This window comes from Anas acuta, chromosome 2 (assembly GCF_963932015.1).
Source record: "Anas acuta chromosome 2, bAnaAcu1.1, whole genome shotgun sequence".
Taxonomy (NCBI): domain Eukaryota; kingdom Metazoa; phylum Chordata; class Aves; order Anseriformes; family Anatidae; genus Anas; species Anas acuta.
Genome location: NC_088980.1, coordinates 47,296,259 through 47,319,539, shown reverse-complemented (window position 1 = coordinate 47,319,539; position 23,281 = coordinate 47,296,259). Strand labels below are relative to the sequence as shown.

The following is a 23,281-nucleotide window of genomic DNA, read 5'->3' as shown; positions in this document are numbered from 1 at the left end:
GAATAACATAGGATCAAATATTTAAATATTCATTCAATGATTTCAAGTTCATATGTAGCACGCTCTGTGGAAAAAATTAAGCTGTAATTTATTTCAAATCACTTTGCAAACATTTTATCTGGACTGGCCAAAATCAGGTTAGCTACATGGAATTAGCTGAAAGACATTGATTTTCTACCTTGTCAAGGACTAGATATAGTATCTGTTCAGTCAGATAATTTCAAAAACTCTACCTAATGTTAAATCTGGTGATATTGAGCCACAGAGTTTGGCTCTGACTATTCTCTCATAAATTACTCTGCAGTTTTGATTAATATCAGCCATTCTATGCTTTGTTTTATCTTATCTCCCATGAAATGCCCAGCACACCATGCTAAGCTGAGATGGGGTATGCATCCTGAAATGTTGCTTTTCCTTAAAGAGTATACCCCATCCAGATCCAGTCACTATTGTGTCTATATATGTACATGCAAATACAAATATAATTAGTACTAAGAATTTACTAAATATTATTTCTGAACAAAGAAAAATACTTAAAATCTTTGCATAGGGAATGTGTATATGCTTTAAATAGAAGCTTGTATATACTGGCTTATAGCTGTCTCTAATAACTGTTTGATGGAAACACTGTCTTTAGTGGAACAGCAGAAAAGCTGAGTAGGTTAGTAAGAATCTGCATATATAAACACTTATTTATCACACAAATTACATGTGACGCGCATGTGGGATAGCATTAAGCACTGTAGGAAATTTATTTGCTGATAAAACTTAAACAAGGAGAAATAATACTGGTGCATTCTTTATATTATATTCTCCAGTTTAGTAAGTTCAAAGGAGAGTAGAAATGTTAAAATTCTAGTAAGTTTTATTAGCCTTATTAGTATCACACATTATGAACTGAATACGTTCTCCTAAAGAAAGTGTTATTCAGTGTTGATCACTTGGATGTTGGTAGAAACAATACTTTCAGGATTACATCAGGAAATTTGGACCAAACCTGAAGGAAATGGGATAGCTGGTTAAAAAGGCAGTAACTGGAAAGATGTAATACATTGCTATAACTGATTTTATTTTTCAATTCTATTTCCTCTTTGAATAATAGTGAATATACGAAGAATAAAATATCAGAATTATGTGTGCTAACACACAAATTAAAATTACTAGGAGTAATTTAAAATTTATATTTGTTGATAAAAACACATCAATAATTATTGTTTACTTTAATAAATAATGATTTTAATTCAGCTGATAATTAATATTGCAATATATATATATTTTTTTCTTCTGGAAACCTTTACAGTATGCTCATATAGAAAAATATTTGTATAGAATCTGAGGAAGGGTAATTTCATTAGGTATCCAAACTAATACAATTCTTTTAGGGATAAACATTAAGCACAAGTTAATCTTACCTAGATACTGTATTTTGACATATGCCAAAGATGTTTTGTTAAAATTACCTAATGAGGACTGAGGTTAGAGATTGGCACATGCCTCTCCTTTTGTTATTAATGCGTCTAACTTCAGCATGGAAATGAAAATCCATTGTGCACTTTCCAATTTAGAGTTTGAGTTTTAATGAATTCTCAGAAAAGTCACATGCCCTCTAGCTATGACAGCTGCTTGCAGCAAAGAGTGGAAACTCAAAGAGTTGGGATTTGTTACAGTAAATAACACAATAGCTTCCTGGGAAGGAGCTTCTCTACCATTTCTGTTGTTTGTTTGTTTATACAATGGTAGTCAGTTTTTTCAACTCTGTCATCCTTTTCACTTCTCCAGCACTCACTTGGTAGTGTGTATTAAGCTGTGAAAGCAACCAGATTTTTTGAATATGGTTACTTTTTGCATAACTTGTTTGTGTTCCATTTTGCTTTTTTTTTTTTCTTTTTTCTTTTTTTCTTTTATTTGTGTTTGCTTCTTGGCTTCATTTTATTTTCCCAGAGCTATCGCTCTTTCATTCTTCGTAAGAACTTGCTTCATTGTCTACTGCATTCAGTAATAGCCTTTCTAGAACTCAGTGGAATCTTGGGTCAGTTTAAGGGAACAGGCTCTATCAGCATCACCAAACCCTGCGCACAGTAGATATTCTGTTATTTCCGCTGGATTTAAGTGAAAAACTGCACTTCAGCCCTTAATACGTAGTTGCATTTGAATTGAAGAATCCAGGAGTTATGACTGTAGGGTATTGCTGCTTAGGAAGTATGGACTAGAGAATGGAGGGAGCAATGCAGGGGTGACAGTGGGAGAACGGTGCATGGACCCTTTGGAAACTCTTCATGAGACATCTAGGTCAGTTCCATTTTGGGACCATGTTCCAGGACTTAGAAGGCAGCTATAGAACTTAAATCTTCTGTCTTCACTATTGGTACTGATGATTCCCTTCTGCCAAAACCACTGCTAACTGTACACCTGCAGGTAGGTACTCTTTGCTCCCGTTGCTCCGTTTGAGTAGAACTAGTGTGAAAGAGCTGAAGTTGTGAATCTTGCCTTCAAGAAGAAGACAGGACTAAAGTGCTCAGAAGTCATTGAGAACTGCCAAAGCCTTTGCTTGCTGTTGTCTCTTCCTCCAGAGCTGAACTGGCACATAGGATAAGCAAAAATGTTACTTGACATGTTAAATGTTAAATGCTAGTTAAAATCCTACTAAAAAGGTGCAATTAGCTGAACAAATACTTACGTCTGCTATGAGAGCAAAGTTACTTGTAAATAAAATACAATCCACCAATTTCTTATGTCCATAGAAAGTGCCTTGGAGAACTACTTGTCTTGAAATACATTTCAATGTCTAATCCCGTTGTATTTGGTTGCTCAAAGCTATCACTTTTATGTAAGAGACAATAACTGATCTTTTTTACTTTTTCTTCTTCTCTACATTGTGTGGTTTTGACTTCTCTTTTAACTCTACTGTGGTCCTCAGAACCACTTATTTTTATTAATTATATACATATTTTTTATATTTTGACACTGTTGTTGATTTATAGGAAAAATACATGGCATCTCCATTTTATCCCAATTCATTTGTATTCTTCTGCGTCATCCTCATATTTTAATTCTGCATGTTGCTATCCTGTTTGTCTTCTGTAACTGGAGGAATTTGAAGTCTACCCACCAGTTTTGCTTTAGAAAGTCTTAAGCAGATGCTATTAGACCTATTTTCAATGTGTATAATTAAGTGCTGGTCCTGCAATGTGAAAATGTAACCTCCCGTTCCAAGTAAATGAGCAATAACTCAAGTTAATTCAAACAGGAGCTGAGTTTATGGAGCACACTGCAGGATTTTGACAGCTGGAGATAAGTACATAACAGATTTACAACTGAAATTACCACATAGATAGATTAATTTATGCATTTATAAAGTACCTCCCCTTTTTACTACAGTGCTAGAAAATGGGCTGATTTCCAAAGTTGCCTGGAGATGGTCCTTGGCAACCAAATCTAGACAGCACTTCTTGAGCAGTGGGGTTGGACCAGATAACCTCGAGGTCCCTTCCAACCTCAACCATTCAGTGATTCTGCAAAAGTTAAGAGGTTCCAGTTTCGCAGTTCATCGGTGGAAGGCCCCTTTCACAACCTTGTTCTCTATTTGAGTTAATCTTTTTAACGCATCCATTGTTTAAAACCCTCCGTAATTGTTTGGTGATGCTTTGTTGCAAGAGAAATTTAATGTTGGTGATTACATGGGAGCCACTGGGTATTTCCATGTTGGCCGTGCCATATTTCGTTATTTATGAATTAGGAGATAGCAACATATTAAAAAGAAGCCAACAAGTTTATTAAAAAATGGTATGCTTTAATTTACCGTGTCAAATTGTAAGTCCTGGCACTAATAACTTTTTGTAATGTTGTGGCGGTGTATCTACTATGAATAATTTATCTTAAATATAATGATATGATATGATATGATATGATATGATATGATATGATATGATATAATATAATATAATATAATATAATATAATATAATATAATATAATATAATATAAATATGAATAAATTATCATAAATGGCTGCCATTTTTCTTGGCATTAAATTTTCTGAGTCTTGACTTGCCTACGCCATTATTGACTATACAACTGTGCCGAAAACACTTAACTAATGAAATTATATTTTATCGATTTTTAATGTCGGAAAGGCATCGTACAAGAACATTCTACAAGCAACATTTCAATATAATTATTGGAACGTCGAATACAAAGATGTGTGTTTTTTGTGGTCATTAGCGTAATAAAACCCAAAAACCCAATGGGCAGGAGAATTGTCTGTCAAGGTGCACATTTTATTAGTGTTGGTTTTTGGGATGATCCCACTCGGTCTACTGCTGTGGCCTTCACACCCCATGGCAGACCCCATGGCAGAGCCCCTGGAGGTGCCCCTTGGGCGCCCACCCATGGAGGCCAGCTCCATCCCTGCTGCCAGGCCCCGCCCCCCGGGTGACGTCACGGCGCCAGATCTCGCGAGAGCCGCCAGCAGGGGCAGGTGCAAGGGGCTCAGGTGCGCCGCGGGTGGGTGGGTGGGTGGGGGAGGGGGGCGGTGCCCACCTCAAGCCCCGCCCACCTCCTCGGGGGAGCCAATGGGAGCCTCGGCCCAGCCCTCTCCCCATTGGCCGGCTGCCTGGCATGCAAATGAGGCGCGACGTCACTTCCTGCGGCAAATCGAGCGCCATTTTCTCTTTCTGGCGGCCGAGGAGGAGCGGGCGGAGGCCGTGCGCGGCGCCCGGGCTGTGCGCGGGGCCGGGCGGGGGCCGAGCGGGGGCAGCCTCGTGGGGCGAGCGCGGCGGAGCAGGACCAGGAGCAGCAGCAGGAGCAGGAGCAGCACCGGGAGGAGGAGCAGCAGCCGCGGGGCGGGGCGGCGGGGCCGGCGCTGCGCCGGGCGGGCGGGAGGCGGAGGCTGCGGAGCGGGGCCTCGGCCCGGCCCGGCCCGGCAGGCGGTGAGGCGGCGGCGGGCGCCCCCTGCAGGCCGGCCGGGTAGGTGCAGGTGGAGGTGCCCCGAGGGGGGCGCGGGGGGCTGGGGGCGGTGCGGGCGGCCCCGAGGGGGCGGGCCGGGTGCCGGGGTGGGGTGGGGGGCCAGGCACAAGGGGGGCTCCTGTGGGCTGCCAGAGCACACCCAGACCTCCAGGTGGAGGCTTTCAAAGCGATGACTCCAGGGTGCTTGGCTTCTTGCTGAGGCTGCTGGAGGAGAATGCAGCCACGGTTCACTGAACTGGCGATGTCCACCTGTTTCTTCTTGCATTCAACCTTCTTGGGCTTGTATCAGAATAATCTCCCTTTCCCATGTTTGCAGGGCACATGACCAAAGCAGGGACTTCTGGGTTTGCCTGTGATCGGGAACTGGAAATCTGTGTAATGAGGCTCTTTATCATAGAGTTTTAATGCCTTATGATTAGCGTTCCCTAAACCGCTTCTTAGGACCATGTTTTTTTCCCACTTTCTGTCTACGCTGAGTGATGGAGTACCTAAGGAATTGTTTTTACATGTCTCAAAGTCTGTGGATGGTTATTTCTAGACAAAATGGATATCTGAAATGGTTTTCTTTCCAGAAAGTGGTGATGTCCACATCACTACCATCCATGCAAAATTATGAAGGAAATGCTAAGGGATGTTAATGGGATAAAGACTATAGCAAATATTTAGAAGCAATGAAAAAGGATATAAAAACAGTTCTAATGTCTTGTGTTTTAGCACTGGAAATCCCTTGATTGGGGTTGGTCTTGCTGAACACCAGTAGAACTGGCTTGTGTTTGAGTGATTTAATCCTTCAAAGGAAACTTGTAGCACAGTTTTAAATAATTTTCAGTTCTATCCCCTTGCTGAATTACTCAGGGTGCGGGTTATTGATGCCATGGAATCTGTATATGCACCTGTGTGAAATGTCTTTGAGTCATGCCATACCAATGAATGTATGGCATATATTCAATGACAAACGTGAAAGAAGCCCAAATACCGTTGCACTTCTTCCTGGAGTAGCTGGGCTTTGCGTGTGACTCTTCGTCTCACATGCATGGGGCTAATGAGCGCTGCTGGAGTTGAGTAATCTAGAAATAGATGCTCCAGGCCTCCAGAAGAAGTTTGTGTCCTGCTGGTTTTGATCTCTGGCTAATGCTGACTTGCTGACTTTGGAAAGGAGTCAAGCTCTGTGTGATACTACAGTGCTCTAGGAAGGCCTCTTGCTCTTGAGGGACTTAGTCCCTTTCTCATAGTAATTGCAGCATTTCTTTAAGCCGAAGTAGCTAAAGTTAGTGATCCAAATTTGTTTTGACTTGACTTTGCAGATAAGATGCAGGCTGATATTGTTGTCTATATTATCACGTATCTCAGTGTTTTTTTTACTTTGTTGGCAAATACTAAATTGATGGTCATCTTTTTGTTGGATTAGATGACTATTTTAAGTGGTATGTGACTTACAGCTAACAAAAGAGCAGCATTACTGTCACTAAAAGAGCTGTATACTTCCAGACCCCTAGAAGTTTCTGATTTAATTGCAGGGGGAAAAAAAAAAGTTTGACCTGAGATTTTTATCAAGTTGTGCTTGGATAAAAATTGAAATTTGAGAAGATAAAGTTTATCATCTTGTTTGGGAATTACTCTTAGTAAGTTTTATTAATCTATGTTTTTTTCCCCTGTAGTCAATTTAATATTAATTTACAACAAGTGAAATAGTAAAGAAAAAAACACCCATTCTAATCAGTTGACTGTTTTTCTATTTTCAGGAATCAAATCTTTCAAAGCTGTTGAGACACCTACAGATGTTGATAGAAAGCTCAATGTATTTCTTCTCTCCCTCCAAAGGCCGGATAAGCGTCGGTACCAATGTATTATTAAATCTGGTTAGGACTATTTCACAGAATTTCACAGAATTTCTAGGTTGGAAGAGACCTCAAGATCATCGAGTCCAACCTCTAACCTAACACTAACAGTCCCCACTAAACCATATCCCTAAGTTCTACATCTAAACGTCTTTTGAAGACTTCCAGGGATGGTGACTCCACCACCTCCCTGGGCAGCCCGTTCCAGTGCCTAACAACCCTTTCAGTAAAGAAATTCTTCCTAACATCCAACCTAAAACTCCCCTGGCGTAACTTTAGCCCATTCCCCCTCGTCTTGTCACCAGGCACATGGGAGAACAGGCCAACCCCCACCTCGCTACAGCCTCCTTTAATGTACTTATACAGAGCAATAAGGTCACCCCTGAGCCTCCTCTTCTCTAGGCTGAACAAGCCCAGCTCCTTCAGCCGCTCCTCATAGGACTTGCTCTCCAGGCCCCTCACCAGCTTCGTCGCCCTTCTTTGGACCCGCTCAAGCACCTCGATGTCCTTCTTGTAGCGAGGGGCCCAAAACTGAACACAGTACTCGAGGTGCGGCCTCACCAGAGCCGAGTACAGGGGGAAAGCAGAGATAAAGCTTTCATCATGAGCTTTCTATCTATTTCAGAAGCAGAGATAAAGAGTTCAGGGAATGGAGCCATCCGTGTAACACGTAGTTGAGCAGATATGCAGGTATGGCTTCTTTGAGGGCTAGTATGCCTTCCAGAATGGTCCTTGATGGAAACAAAATTGATGAAAGTACAGTTTGGCATGACCAAGCTGACCTTGGATTCTATAAGGCAGTTTCTCAGCGTGCATAACTTCCTATCTGCTGTCTTCGTCATTCAGAGTTTTTTTTGCTTAGATTTTGAGAGTTAGTAGATTGCTTGCTCTCATTTCCATTTTCAGGAATGGAATTGGTTTTATTGTTTTCTCAACTAAAACTGACTTAACTTCAAATGTATTTAAAGAATTCTTGATTCTCATTTTAGTAGTGTTTGTCAACTCTGGGTATCACTGAAATGTAACCTGACAAAGAAACCTTTTAAAATGTTTCTGACTGAAATACCTCAAAGCTGTCTTCATAAAACCAATCTTTACAACTCTCCTTCCAGAGTTAATCATTAAGCAGTTTCTTAGTTGAGAAGGTATAAAAACCAAAAAATGATTGGACTTCCAAAGTAGATAATACAAAAGGATGAAATGCTGTAAACATTTCATAATTCTGCTATTATAAACAGTTCTATGAGCAGTGGGCTAGTGAACGTTGGCTTCCTAAGAACATGTCCTCAGGTCTAGCTTCTGTGTAGCTTATCTGATGTCTAAAAAGGGCCACGCTGTGGCCTTTTCTCTGGGTTTTTCTAATAGGGTTTCTATCTAGCTGTCCACTTGCATGCAAGAGGTTTCCAGAAAATTAATGCGTGATGAAGGCCTGCTTGTATGTCTTTGGTCCAGCTCCATACCAGCTTCATGTTTAATTGGATTGCAGATGCCTGGTTTCTGTAGGGACACAAATTAAAAGGGTGCTGACTGATATAAGGAAAAAAAAACGTTTCGTTGTGAGGACAGTCCATCGGTGGAACAGGTTTCACAGAGCGTCTGTGAAATTCCTCAGTGGAGGTTTTCAGGACCTGAATGGACAAGACACTGTGTACTATGGTTGCGTTTGTTGTTGTGCCTGCTTTGTGTAGCAGGCCAGGCTGGGTCTCCTGGGTGAATGAGAATTGTTCTAAAAAATATGTCTAAAAGGAAGGCAAACAGGAACTTTCATGTTGTGACTCCTCACTTTCAAGAGGTGAAATGTTGATATTTTTACTTTTTTTTTTTTTTTTTTAAATGCGGAGAAGTTGAACACAGTTACTTGGTGAACAAGTAGTATTTGCCTTTGGCTAGGATGACCTGTCCTGTCTGTTACTTTGTTAAAATACTTGTTATTAGTGAAAGGGGTAGAGCTGCAGTAGTGGTCTTTGTCAAAAAGCTGAATGTAATTGTACGTTATAATATGTGATCACAGAATCATTTAGGTTGGAAGAGACCTCCAAGATCACCTAGTTCAGCCTCTGACCTAACACTAACCAGTCCTCCGCTAAACCACATCGCTGAGCTCTACATCTGAATGTCTTTTAAAGACCTCCAGGGATGGTGACTCCACCATTTCCCTGGGCAGACCATTCCAATGCCTCACAACCCTTTTGGTAAAGAAGTTCTTCCTAATATCCAACCTAAACTTCCCGTGGCACAACTTTAGCCCGTTCCCCCTCGTCCTGTCGCCAGGCACATGGGAGAACAGACCAACCCCCACCTTCTTACAGCCTCCTTTAAGGTACCTGTAGAGAGCTCCTTTTCTCCAGGCTGAACAACCCCAGCTCCCTCAGCCGCTCCTCATAGGAATTTTTTCCAGACCCCTCACCAGTTTCCTTGCCCTTCTCTGGACACACTTGAGCACCTCAATGTCCTTGTAGTGAGGTGCCCAAAATGCTGTAGATGTTACAGAAGGGGAAGGGAACCTTTAGTGAAGTCTATCGTTAGGGTCATATTATTTTCTGCATCTAGTGTTCAAGTATAGATCAATGGATAAGATGCCCAGAAAATGGTTGAATGACCTGTTCAGAACTGTTCACGTTAACTGAGTTTGGATTGGGACATAAGCTGCTATAATGATTCTTTAATCGTGCTCTTAACTTGTTTCCTTTATAAAAAGCACTGTCTCTGAAAACTCGGTGGATTAGTAGTGTTTGATAACAATAGTTGGGTACAATTTAAAGTAAATTTACCTTTAACAACATAGGAAACAGATCAAGACTCCTTCGCTAGAGTAGCTCAGGTTTGATTTTACTGTAGTGCTTTTACGTTCAATTTGCTGGTTAAGAATAGGATGCGTACTGACAAAAGGTTGATGAAGTTACTCATGGAAACAGTGTACAAGCAAAGGCTTGAAGAATGTCCAAAATAAGAGAAATAAATCTATAGGAAATGAGTATGGGTAATATGGTAATCTAGGTATTAACTGAGAGTTTGAAGGGATAACTTAGTTAAAATTTCATGACCTTTATGGTAGGACAGTGCTGTATCCGGTGGATACGAGTACACTAGGTGAATAATTTAATCTTACTCCCAAGCAGTTTGTTTAAGGACCAGCTGAGTAACCTTGTATGTGGTACAGAAGCACATCTGTTTGGATTGAAGACCAGCTACTTGAAAACTGGAAAATAATTCCCCTGTGTTCAGGATTCTCTTTTGCTGTTGTTTTTACTTGTCTTTCTCCTGGATTAATGACTGGAAGTCACTTTTCAGAAAGTCTGCTGGTTAAGAAAACTGAGAAGCGTGGATGTGATGTACTATATAACCTTTATATACCAATATTTCTGTTTTGTGAGGTAGACCTGGCTCAAGAGATGTCTACTTCTTCAGTAGCATCAGTGTATAAGTCCAAGGACTGAGATGAAGGAACTGTTTCCAGTGGAGTCTAATGTACTGAACCACATCTCCCTCTTGCTGATCTGAGTGTGGTGGCATCCTGTCAGCTCTGTCATTATCTGCAGCGGACCATGGGGTTGGTGCACATAACCTGCTGTCATAGAGTGACTGATAATAAGGCTTTAACCAGAGAATACAAATACCCAGCTGAAGTCCTCTTTTTAAACTGAAGTCAAATCTTCATTTTACTGCTTGGATTTTGATAGAATGTCAGACTAGTCACTGTGATTTATTCCATTCCATATAGGTTCACCCACACCCATGGTGGTATCAAAATGTCTTCCAGACTTCTTGCCAATGAAGATTAGAAAACAAGAATAGCATCTGTCAAATGGGGCTCCCTCTCCATTTCTCTCTACACACCTTTCCTTTGGGGGGAGAAGAAGAGGAGAATAGCATGTGAGTTCTTTGACTTTTTTTTTTCCAGATTAAACTAATTCAATTGTACATCTTGTCCACAAATTGCAATTTTCATACAAATGATGCCCCCCTAGCCCAGCTGTTGGGGAAGTGCTAGACCATTGCTGGTGGTATGTTTTTAGACAGATGGGCAAACACATCTGGCAACAACCCTTCAGATAGGTGACCAGCAGGAGATTAAATTATCTTCCTCCTCTATATATTGACCTCCAGCTATCCTACCTTTGTGGAGGGATTGGGATAGGGTGTAAATCCAAATTCTGGAGAAGGGCAAGGCAATAGAGATGTGTACACTTCAAAGGAGGACACTGAAAGCATGCATGCATTTAAAAAAAATTGCCCTGCTTTAGCATATTTGCTATCAATGCCATACAGCTGTAGCTTGTAATGATATATTTTTTTTTTCTGCTACATTAATCTTGCAGTAGCCTGTTTTATGTCAGAACCCATACAGCAGCAGATTTCTTTAGGGAGAGGAGAAAAAAGGAAATTCGAGGTTCTGCTAGCAGTCGTATTTAAGACATGTATGCATGTGTCAACATAACAGATTAACAAAGTGTCTCATCTAGGCACTGTAACGTTCAAGGTGAAAGAGTTGATATTCTTTCCTAAAAGAACTGATGGCAATGTTTTTTTGAAGACAACTTAGTAAAATTCTTATGTTCACGTTCTCCAGCAAAAAAAAAAAAACCACGACAAAAAGCACCACCAACAAAAAAAGACAAAATGCATTGTAGCTTGCATGTAGACATGAAGAGATCTAGAAAGAAGAAACTTGAAATTTTGTTTAGATAGCAGTGAAGAAACAAAGGGATTCCTTCCTCCTACCCCCTCACTTCCTACCCTGGAGAAGGGATTGATCTACTGGCTAGTATTAATGAGGCCATTTCTTTGTTTTAAAGCTTTTGCTCTTACATTTTGAGGAATATATTTGAGATTTTAATGTTTTAATTGTTAAATGTTAATACTTTTATTGTTAAAATGTAATATTGTTAAATGCAAGTGCCTGTGTTCAAATATGACATCACTTTTTATATATTTCTTTTTCAGGAAAAGTGCAAAATGTTTCAAATTCCTGTTCAAAATCTTGATAACATCAGGAAGGCTCGAAAAAAGGTGAAGGGCATTCTTGTGGATCTTGGACTTGACAGCTGCAGGGAGTTGTTGAAGGTAAAGCATTTGAAATAACGTAAAACAATCTTGAAAAAAAAAAAAACAAACTTGAAAAATACTTCAGTGTTTAGTGTAGATATCATGTTCGTCTGCCCTAGGTCTTTATGATAGGGTGAAGAAAAGAAAATTGTGTATTGACTTGAAGGATTAAAGGATTACTTAAGTATGAGTACTTACTTGCTAGGTGTGGAACTTAATTTTGTAGGACATCAGGTTGAAAGAAGCTCCACTTCTCAACAAGATAAGTTATACATGGTGCTGTGTATTCTCTGCTAGTAATAGTTCAACAAAAGGAAACTACAACTTGAAGAAAAACACAACAGACTAATGAAATGTCACTTGTGTATTATACAGAAATTCTTTATGGTTCTTCTAAAATCATAAGCACATGAAGACTTGAGTCAAACCTCTGAAGGATATACAAATGGCTGGAATTTTTAAAAACAACAAGCAGTTGGATCCAAGTAATCTTGCTGCAGGCCTCTAAGATTTCTTTCCAGGGAGAAATACCAAACTTGGCTTATTGAGTTGTAGTCCAGTTCTGTAACTCCAAAAGCATATATAAGTGTACTGAGGTGTCAAAGTGAATCTAGTGCCATTGTCACCACTTACAGGGGAAGGTACTGTGCAACAAGCACGAGGAATTTATGCCATCAGATTGGCAAGCCTACTACCAGAAAAAGTGCAAGTATTGGTAATGCAACTAGGTTACTAAACAGTAGTGTATTTCAAACAGCTGATAAGTGGGCTTTTTTTTGGCTGTTTGATATGTTCGTAACTTCACGTTGACTGTAGGCGAGAGTTTGGATTAATTCTCTGTGATGGGACTAAAACAATTTAACTCTGTGTAGGGGTGCTGTTGTGTCTTTTGTGGTGTGTTTTTTTTTTTGAAAATGCATAAGCATTTTTTCAAATCATTTACATAAGATCTACATGCGTATCTAATTCTGGAACATTCTTGGTTATTGTGGTTGCACAACATTAGCTCTAAATGTAAAAGCTCAGTGTATTTGTCTAGTAATTGTGCACTGTTTTCATTGTGTTATGTATTGTTTTGTAATTAACATTCAGAAGCTGTTCTATTTTGACCCTTTGAAGTAAACGTTATTTTGATTACGTTAGTTTTTTGTGATGGAATTGATTACAATCTTAAGTTTTTGAAGGTTCTTTGAGGTTTAATGGTGAATAAGGAATATGTTTTTCTGTTTTATCTTTAAAAAAAAAAAAAAAAGTGGTGGCAGGGAACCCAGTGAGCATTTTGATTCTGGAACTGATGTGAAATGCAGGCCTCTAAAATAGCATTTTAGTATAAGCTTGGCTGAGAGAGAATTATTTACAAAATATAACTTAACTTTTATTTCCCAGACAATCTGGGGCTGTTCATGACTTAACCAGCAACAAGAACTGTTTTTAGAATTAATTTCTACTTGCCTTGTATGCTGACAGACTGTCTTTTTAGTAGAAAAGGATGCCTGATATTTTAGTAGGAGAGAAGTAGCTTAAGGTCTTTTGTTTTTTTCTTCAAATATTAAGGTGGATTTCTGGACATCGTGCTTTTGAGGAGGCAGGACAATTAAGGAAACGGTATGATGTGATCTGATGCAGACTTGACTTCTTATCTGGACTTAAGATTAGTTTTAAACCATTCTAATAAGGCATGGCAGTGCATAGCAGCTTGAGGAAAGTGAAGGAACTTCATGTACAGCTCAGTATCTCCTTGTAGCTCAGACCAGCAGGATCAGTTTTTGGGCTCAAAGTTCTTCATTGCTCTCTGCTAGGAAGAAAATCTTTTGCACTAAATTGCATTTGTTTCTCAAAGTAACACTAGTAAGTATGATTATGCTGTAATGTCAGAGTTTTTCAGTTTCTCAGAGGGTTTTATTCTCCCGTTGTTACCTTTTCACTTCTGTAGTTTTCCTCCTATTTTCTTCCTCTTCTTGAAATAAGATCTGGAAAGAACATAACATGTTGTTTCTGGACATCAAGTAAGAATTCAGAATAAGCCATTTGCAGCACTTACCAGTTGCAGTGATAAGAAGGATTCTTTATCAGTGAATATTTCTCTGTACAAAATAGACATTTCTGCAAAATGTTCTAGACCTACTAGCGCACACGTTTGGGTTGTAGGAGTCTGGTGTTCAAGTCTAGGAGCCTCTCTTTGTGGAGGGTACTCAAACGAGAAGCAAAATGTTTCAGGTAGGCTTTAAGCTTCAGGAAGCTCACTCTGGTGTGTTCAACTAAACACTTGTAAATCTTGAGTCTTTTTCTCTATCAAGACTTAAAATAGAATCACTGTATGCTATAAGGGTGTGGAACTTAACTTGTCTTTCTCAGGGTAAGGGTGCTCTGTAAGTTCATGAGCTTTCAGGAGTGCTTGGCTTAAGAAGTAAACTTAGATAGTACCAATACCTTAATTAGAATGGAAAAAGTTGGTTCATTGTTCTGAGATTTTCAGGATTCTCTTTGGGGCAACTTGCAGGTTGAAAAAGCTAGAAAGCAGCTTATTGCAGACTTGATTACACTTCTCTAAATCATGGAAAAAAGTTAATTTAAATAAAATTATCACTAGCATGCTTTTCTGTTGCATGGATAGCGATGCTCACGTTAGCACCGTGCAGGCAGGAAGCTAGTGCAAACAAAGTCTGCATTAAGTAGTGTTGACTGCTACAGGATTTTTTTAATCTTTTTTGTTGTTGTTGCTATTTATATCCTGCATTGCTTGTAAGTATTGCATCATGGTTTTGACCACAAACTATGAGGATGCATAAATTCCGCTTCTCTTGACAGTGAGCTAATCTTAGCTAGTCTTAATTACCTGCTTCTGCTGCTCCAGTGGGTTTTGGTGCACAAATGAAAACATTGTACCCTCTTTAAGCATCTTGAAGAAATTTCAAGTGAAAAATGGTTTGTGGAAGGGAAGGGGAATGTGAGGGGAGAAACTATATTATGTTCTGTGGGTTAAGCCTGGTTTTATAGCCTATGTTTTACCTAAGGCACTCTAGGGTATTGTTGGAGTTGGCCAAGGATCTTTAGAAATGCCTAGTAAACAGGAATCTGTTTTTTATTTTTATTTTTTTCATGAAGTTTGTACTTGGAGGTATGTGGGCCTCAGAAAATTGGAGAGGAACTTTATAGTAGTGGCTGACTTAAGGTTGAGGAACTTAAATTGTTCTAATATAATTGATTAGAAGAATGCTGTAAGGAAAGTTGTTTACTCTGATATGGTTGTTCCTGATATAATAATGCCACTCTTACAGATTTCGGAAAAATACTGCTATTCCTTGGGAAAAGGTTCTGGGAATGCCGTTGTCTTTCCAAGTTAAAAGCATAGTAATGCTATGGAAACTTAATACTGACTCCTGTTGCAAAGTAAACCATAATGATAAGTTAATAAATGGAAGTAAATGCTGAAATACTGAAGTTTTAGAAAGAGAAGGTAGAGGGAGAAAAGGTCTTTCATTGTTCACTGTGAACTTGGCTAGAAGCAAGGGAATTAAAGTATAAATATTTTTGCTATATTATGTTCAGTAACTATGAAGTTCTCAGAATTCCCACTATCACAGGAGGCAGTCATTTGAGCTAGTAATTGAGGTAACATAAATTGAAGTTGAGTTAGAGAAGTAACTTTGAACTGAGTTTTGAAACCTGAATACTGTATGAACTTTGCATTCATCCTGTTTACTTGCTCTGTGTTGAGACTGTTTTTGTGTTGAGAACAGACCTACAGAAGCAGATTATTTCATATTTTTTTCTTTAGAATCTTAAAAGTTTTGACCCAGGTGAAAAATACTTCTGCAACACTTCATGGAGTGATGTCTCTCCTTGGGAGTCTGTGGGCAAAAGGAAGGTAAGTTTTTTTTGTATTAGAAATTCTGAATAGATGTACATGTGGAATTGCTGTATCTTACCAACTTCAGAAGTAAGCTAAAGCTAAAACCCATTTTTATGGGTAAATACAGCTTTGTTTTCTAAATACTGTTGGGTAATAGTCTTTCATTGTCTATGTTCTTTTTTTGTAATTCATCAGATTGTAAAGACTGTTCTGTTTGGAGTCTTGAAGGACACAACCCTGAACGTTAATATTTCATGTATCATGCTAACATTCTGCCTTTTTAGCCTCATCTGATATGTAGACTTAACATGGTTTTATACACAATATGCTTCTTTTTTCATTGGAAGGATGAAAATGGGATTGCATAGGTAGAAGTGGATTAAGCTGAAATTCTCATTTGCAGCTTGGGGTAGGGTTGCAGTGGAAAAAACATTCCTGTTAGATTTGTGTATGTGAAACAGCTTTTACTTTCTTTATGTAGAACCTTGTGTGAAGCTAGAATCTCCAAGAAAGGCAGGGTTGAGATGGACAAAACGAAGTATCTTAGAAACCCATCGGAGTATAAAAGTATAGAAATCATGTATAAAGCATAGGAATATATCCAGAGAAAAGGTATTCTGAGTCGTGCTGAAGAGTCTTGAGACCCTTTTCCATGAGGAAGGCCTTTACAACTTGTAAACAACAGTAGGTCTCCTCTTTTCATCTTACTAAAAAGGTAAGGGTTTAGAATTGTATGGTGGTGGTTTGCCAGGGTTTGTTATTTGTACTTACTGTGTTTAAAATGAGAACTAAGGCTATCAAGTACAGTAGTTGCTGTACTTGACCAAATCAATCAGACTTTGCTGAGCTCATTTAGTAGGAAGTGATTTCCCCCTCTCCCATGACCTTTGTCTGCTTTGTCTTCTAGTTCTTCTTAGTTCTCCTTTTCTGAACTTGGATTCACAGGTTTAGGACCAGATGTTGATCTGATTTGCCAAGCTATGTCCTTTGAATGCTAAGCTTGTATTTCTCTTCAAGCAACCTTGGTTCTTTGATCTATGTCATTCACTTACTTGGTTTCATGCTGCCTAGATTTGGAAGAAAAGAAGATGGTCCTTCAAGGTGTCCTATTCCAAAGTTGCTGCAATAAGGGAGAAAAAGCTGTCAAATTTGTTCTTAAAAATGGCTTCATAATTAGTTTGTATGACTTGAAGTAGGAATGAACCCACTTAAGGCTTAATAAATTACAGGGGAAGAAGGTGGGCACAAATGTTTCTCCCTTCAAGTATGTCATCTTTTAAGTCTTCTTTTCAACAAAAACAGATCTCTATGAAACCAAGTAGATAAACACTATGCATACAGTGAAGGCATTTTTGACAGGTGATAGAGCAGACTTACTTTAAAACAGATAACAGGGATTTAGGAAACGGTGGTTTCTAAGCGGATTTTTTGTTTGTTTTTTGTTTGTTTGCAGAGGTACAGAACCAAGCCGTACTGCTGTAGTTTATGCAAGTTCTCATCAAAATTGCTTACTTCATTCAAGAATCACTTGCACCGTTGCCATGAAGATGAAATGGACCAAGAGCTTGTGGTTCCTTGCCCAAAATGTGCATTTGCTTCTGAGCCAAAAATAGTGGGAAAACATATCCGGATGTTTCATTCATCTAATAAGAGAATACAGAACTATACAGTCAGCATTTTGGATGGCATGAAACAATTCAGGAGTGATATCATAAACTTCACGTGTCTAAAATGTAACTTTACAGACACATTGTACTATAATATGAAGAAACATGTTCTGATGAACCACTTCGAAAACTTAATAAGTATATATTTTGGCCAGAGACCTGATGAAAGTGAAGAGAATTCTGTTGAGCACTACTGTAAAAAATGTAATGCTTCTGCAAACAGCCAGGATTCTTTAATGTATCATGTCTTGACATCTGAAACACACAGAGACCTGGAGAACAAACTTCGGTCTGTGATTTCAGAACACATTAAGAAACCTGGACTTGTGAAACAAATGCATATTGCTCCAAAGCCTCCCCAAAGTGCGGCTGCGCCTGCTCCATCTTCAGGGCCTCCTGCAGCCCCAGCAGGTTCCATCACAGCTCCAGCTTGCATCCAACTTGCACTTCCACAGAACAATCAAAACCAGACTGTGGTGCAGTCAAAACCAGTTCAGAACACAGTCAGATCTCTGACTGTTCCAAGTGCCTCTGGTAGTGTTCCACATACAACTTCTGCTCCCATTGTTACCCCATCACACGTTACTCTTGTATCCAGTCATCTTCCTGTAGGCCAGAATAGTGTTAGTATTCAGCCATCACCTTCTCAGCCTATAATTGTTTCTCACAGGCTTCCTCTTAATCAGCCTGTCAGGACGACGGCTGTTCCTCTTCATCATTCTGTTGGGACCCTAAGCAGACCCGTGGCCCCTGCAGTTATTCCTCTTAATCAACCTGTCGGGCCCGGACTCTTTCCTATTAATCAGCCTATTGGTACTATAAATAGTCCAGTTGCAGCTGCGACATTACCTGTAACTCAGCCTGTCAGCCCTGCGAATCAGCTGGTGGCACCGGGAGTGCTCCCTGTGAATCAGCCAGTCACACCGGCAGTTCTCTCTGTCAACCACTCGGTTGGGAATGTGAACAGGCCCACAGGTCCCGGAGTCCTTCCCGTGGCTCAGACAGTTGCCCCAGGGGTTCTCCAGCTTAATCAGCCTGTCGCACCTGGAGTTGTTCCTGTCGGACCTGGGTTTCTTCAGCTTAATCAACCTGTTGCCCCAGCAGTTATCCCTGTAAATCAGCCAGTTAGACCTGCAGTTTCCCAAAATGCAGCTTTTTTGACTGCAGGTTCTATACTTCGGCAGTTGATCCCAACCGGGAAGCAGGTTAATGGGATACCTACATACACGCTTGCCCCAGTTTCAGTTACTTTGCCTGTACCTCCTGGTGGTGGAGTAGCAACAGTTACTCCACCACAAATGCCTATCCAACTAATGCAGTCCGGAGCAGTAACTCAATTATCTCAGTCACCAGCTAGTGCACCCTCTCCGCCTGTGCTTTTGACGTCTCAAAATCTATCATTACAAGCTCCCCCACCTCGTCCTGAAACAAGTCAGGCTGTCAGACAGGCTAAGCAATGGAAGACTTGCCCTGTTTGCAATGAGCTCTTCCCGTCAAACGTGTATGAGGTACACATGGAAGTGGCCCACAAACACGGTGAAGTAAAAATGAAGGATACACAGCAACCTGACAAACTTGCAGCTTGTGCACCCTTTCTAAGGTGGATGACAGAGAAGACTGTCCGGTGTTACTCTTGTAAGTGTTTTCTCTGTGAGGAAGAGCTCATGAAACATCTCTTGATGCACGGCTTAGCTTGCTTGTTTTGCACAGTTACTTTCCATGACTTAAAAAGCCTCGTGGAGCACAATAAAACTACTCATAATGGGAAAAAGCAGTTACATGCAGACTATAGCAACAGAGGATTTCAGTTAGGTAATGAGGCTCAGGGTGACCTTGTATTTCCTCACTTTGATTTCAGTACAGTGTTACCAAAAGAAGACATTGGTGAAAAAGAAGTACATTTGGCAGTGCTTGCTGGAGTAAATTGGAGGACGCTAGTCCCGGTTTACATCAAAGTGAAACCTCAGGCAGCAGCAGAAGTGAACAACAGGTACAGCAAGAAAGTGTTAACCTGTCCCTTTTGTTTTGGAACATTTATTAGTCAAAGAACCTATGAAATGCATTTGAAAGAAAGGCATCATATTATGCCAACTGTACATACAATTCTAAAGTCTCCTGCTTTCAAGTGCATCCACTGTTGTGGTGTGTACACTGGAAATATGACTCTAACAGCTATTGCTGTGCATTTGCTCCGTTGTAGAAGTGCTCCCAAAGACAGCAACTCAAGCATGAAGATGCAGCTTGAACGTACTGAGAAAAAAGAGTTACTGTTTGTGAATGGTGAAAAGCATGATTCCGTGATACTGAAAAGGAAGCTATCTGATTCTTGTTTCGTTGCAGAAGACCAAAGGCATAAGGAACAGCAGCCTCTGAGCTTATGTACTGGCATAGCTCTATCTCCAGAGGAAGAATTGTATTCAGGGCTAGTGCCTTTCAAACGACAGAAGGTTAATAGGACTGAGATAAAGAAAATTCCTTCCAGTGAGGATCTGCATATTCTAGCAGTAGATCCTAAACAATATGATCACAATTCGTATGATGCTCAGAAACAGTTTTTGACAGACTACTTTCACGAGAGGCCCTATCCTTCAAAAAAAGAATTGGAATTGCTATCCTCGCTGCTGTATGGTTGGAAAATTGATGTTGCGTCATTTTTTGGGAAAAGGAGGAGTACGTGCTTAAAGGCAATAAATAATCACAAACCATCTGTGCTGCTGGGTTTCAGTATGTCTGAACTAAAAAACATTAAGCACAGTTTGAATATAAAAGATGAAGCATTAGATATGTAAACGAGCTTTTTATAACAACTAAAAGCAATCCATAATTGCATACTTACCAATTTTGCAATTTATTATATTGAAATGTTTGTTTTAACTTGCAGACTGGCCTGTTGAAGGGTTGCAGTAGTACAGAAAGTCTCATTCAGTTGTGACTGTTATTGTGAAAGGCACACGTAGTTGTGTATTTGAAACAGCTAAAACCTTCAGATTTACACTTCTGGAATTTGTTTTAGCTTTTTACTTTTTTTTGGAATATGTTTTTGTTTTTTTTTGTTGTTGTTTATTGTTCTGTTTCCCTTTTTCCTCCTCCAGGCTCCCATTAGACTTTTTATACCACCATGTAAAACTTTTGTGCTGTTAAATACAAATTTTATTTTATTTTTCTGCAATGTCATCATCTTTTCTAAACAATAAAATGTATAATGTTTAAAATACTGAGGTAAACTAGATGAAATACATCTATTTGATTATTTGTATTTTTCAGTCCTTGTAATTCTTTAACTCTTTTTTTTTTAATCTGCTGGAGATCTGCTTGTAGCCTTTACATCCATTGGTCCCTTCAAGTTCTGAATGTGCTGGTAGCAATAAAGTTCCTGGCATTCTCTTTCCTTAATACTACCAGTGCCAGTGAAGTCTGGTGACTCATAATACCCTACCAGTATTAACGTGGTGGGGATTTGAGGGGCTGGGGGTGCCTGCTGAAGAGTTACAGTTAACTGACTTGAAATGGTTGTGTTTATTATCTCTTAAATAGAACTTGCTAACCAGAAGTGTTTACTCTTTTCTTGTTGGTGTTGAAACCTGGTTGTTTAAATGCTGTTCAAAGCTTGGTACCAGCATTTAGTTTTTCTTTTTCAAAAAACAAACAAACAAACAAAAACTGCTTTGGATTGTGTCACATTGCTCCAATAATGTGGGATATATGACTTCCATGCATATAACTGATCTCTAGAAGCCCTATCCAAGTATCACTGGAGTTTAGTGAAAAATCGATTTTTTTATTTTTTTTTTTACTTTCATTTTAAATGGGTGTTGCATGAGGTAGTGAGCGAGCAGTGCTTCTTCCCCAACAAATTAGGTACATCTTTAAGTGCTTGAAGTGAGAAATAATACAAACACAAACTGGTTGAATAGGTGGCATTAAGACTCTAAATTGTTCATTTCCTGAAAAAGAGCTATCTATATATGGTGATTATTTTTATTACAGAGAGCATAAGAATGGTATAAAACTAATAGATTATCTTGTTCAGTATGATTTAATATCCCTACTACAGAAAAGTTGGTTATAACGAATTGTATATTGAATTATTGGTGATTACATTGAGGTCTTTAGTTTTGTTCCTTTTTTCTGGATATGCTTGGTTTCAGCTGGCTTGTAAGACACTGCTTCCAAAATTCATTAACAGCCAGTCATGTAATAACCTATAATTATTACTTTCCTTCCTCCCCCTCATCTTTCCTAGAAGAAAAAAAAAAAAAGGAAACTGTTCTATTGGTTAATTTGTGCCAGTGTTATAAGGAAAAGGTAATGTCCCTGAGCTATTTTATATTTTTTTAATTAGTAAGCCTATGTTTATCCTATGCGGTATTTTTAGAAGCAGATGCAGGGTTGTTTTTGTGCTGTTTCTAAAAGGATGTGACATTTCGACATAGTTTTGTAGCAGCCTGCCTGAGGTTCTATAAGCAATTAAAAATTCTATTTTTGATACAATCTTGATATTTTCATATTGACCCCTTCAAAGAATTTTAACGTATATGTAAGATGCAGTTGCCTAAACAGTCTATTTACAAAATTCTATTTGTGTAATACTAAAAAGACTTAATTGAACAGACTTAATCACCTTCTATGGGTTTGCCCACGCCTACCACCCTGGTACAACAAGTAGTAGCACATTCTTAGAGCTTAATATTAGCTCATTAAAAAGTCAGTGAATAAATGGTCAAAATTGAGATTTAGGCCTAGCACGGTTTATAAAGCAGTTTGAAAGACCTTAAGTGAGAAAGAGATCTGTGAAAGTCCTGAAATCTTGGGCGCTCATTTTTAGTCTCAAATGTTGATACTTTGAGCTGTGTCATCTGTGGGGTAGTTCTGCTGATACTGGTGAGACTCCAGCAGGAAGGAATTTGCCAGTGTGCATCTGGGGAAGGCTTGTGATAAATGGTTGAAGATTCACCTTTGAGATGAGAGTGCTGCTTGGAGTGGGTAGCTGGGAAGTCAAATCAGAGTTCATCTATGGTTGGGGCATCAAGGAAACAGTTTCACAGAATCACAGAATTTCTAGGTTGGAAGAGACCTCAAGATCATCGAGTCCAACCTCTGACCTAACGCTAACAGTCCCCACTAAACCATATCCCTAAGCTCTACGTCTAAACGTCTTTTAAAGACTTCCAGGGATGGTGACTCCACCACCTCCCTGGGCAGCCCGTTCCAGTGCCTAACAACCCTTTCAGTAAAGAAGTTCTTCCTAACATCTAACCTAAAACTCCTCTGGCGCAACTTAAGCCCATTCCCCCTCATCCTGTCACGAGTCACGTGGGAGAACAGGCCAACCCCCACCTCACTGCAGCCTCCTTTAAGGTATCTGTAAAGAGCAAAGATTTTTATTGTCGTTTTTATTTCCCTACGCAGCATCTAGTGGTGATGTTCAGCATTTTATATATTTGGATTTCACAGTTTTAAATAAACCAGCTTTCTAACCTTCTCTTAGATGTGTGCGCAAATAATCGTGGGTGGTGCCCCCCCATTTATTTATTTATGAAATAAAATATTCAGGGAACTTGGTGTTGAAAAAGACATAACAGTAAAGTAGGACCTAGATCCAGATGCTTTAGGTAGATAATAAAATGAAATAGTGCCTTGTAGTAATATTGTGCATTAAGTACTCTGACAGCTGCTTATTTTCCAGGAAACTGAAGTCTTGATACTAATTTACTATTGCTAAATTATCCTTCCTTCATTAAATTAGGACTCCAGAAATAAACAACAAACATCTTGAAATGTGAAATGAGCATCTGAAATGTCAAAGCACAGGTTACAATATAGTTGTGGTGATCAGAAAAGCTGAGGACCCTGGTTTAAAAAAAAAAATTAAACCTAAATTAAGCCTTGCTATAGGCTTCTGAAGTGTGAAGT

The 23,281-nt window shown here is 39.4% G+C and overlaps 1 protein-coding gene and 1 long non-coding RNA gene across 8 annotated transcripts; one reads left to right on the top strand and one right to left on the bottom strand.

The window, feature by feature from the left end:
• Positions 1–4,648: 4,648 nt before the first annotated feature.
• Positions 4,649–20,624, top strand: ADNP2 (ADNP homeobox 2). Of its 7 annotated transcripts, none has more exons than XM_068674667.1 (5): positions 4,649–4,964; positions 10,563–10,675; positions 11,747–11,866; positions 15,627–15,716; positions 17,155–20,624. In XM_068674667.1, the coding sequence occupies exons 3-5, from the start codon at positions 11,759–11,761 to the stop codon at positions 20,155–20,157; spliced, it is 3,201 nt and encodes a 1,066-aa protein (XP_068530768.1). In that variant the 5' UTR covers positions 4,649–4,964; positions 10,563–10,675; positions 11,747–11,758; the 3' UTR covers positions 20,158–20,624. The 7 variants fall into 7 exon arrangements, with proteins under 7 accessions (XP_068530768.1, XP_068530763.1, XP_068530764.1 ...); XM_068674662.1 differs by having other exon boundaries at positions 10,524–10,675; XM_068674663.1 differs by having other exon boundaries at positions 10,181–10,675.
• Positions 13,090–16,821, bottom strand: LOC137852685 (uncharacterized). Its single transcript, XR_011093982.1, has 2 exons — positions 16,754–16,821; positions 13,090–13,818 (listed from the first exon to the last, which is right to left on the bottom strand). It is a non-coding gene; the product is annotated as an uncharacterized lncRNA (long non-coding RNA).
• Positions 20,625–23,281: the final 2,657 nt, after the last annotated feature.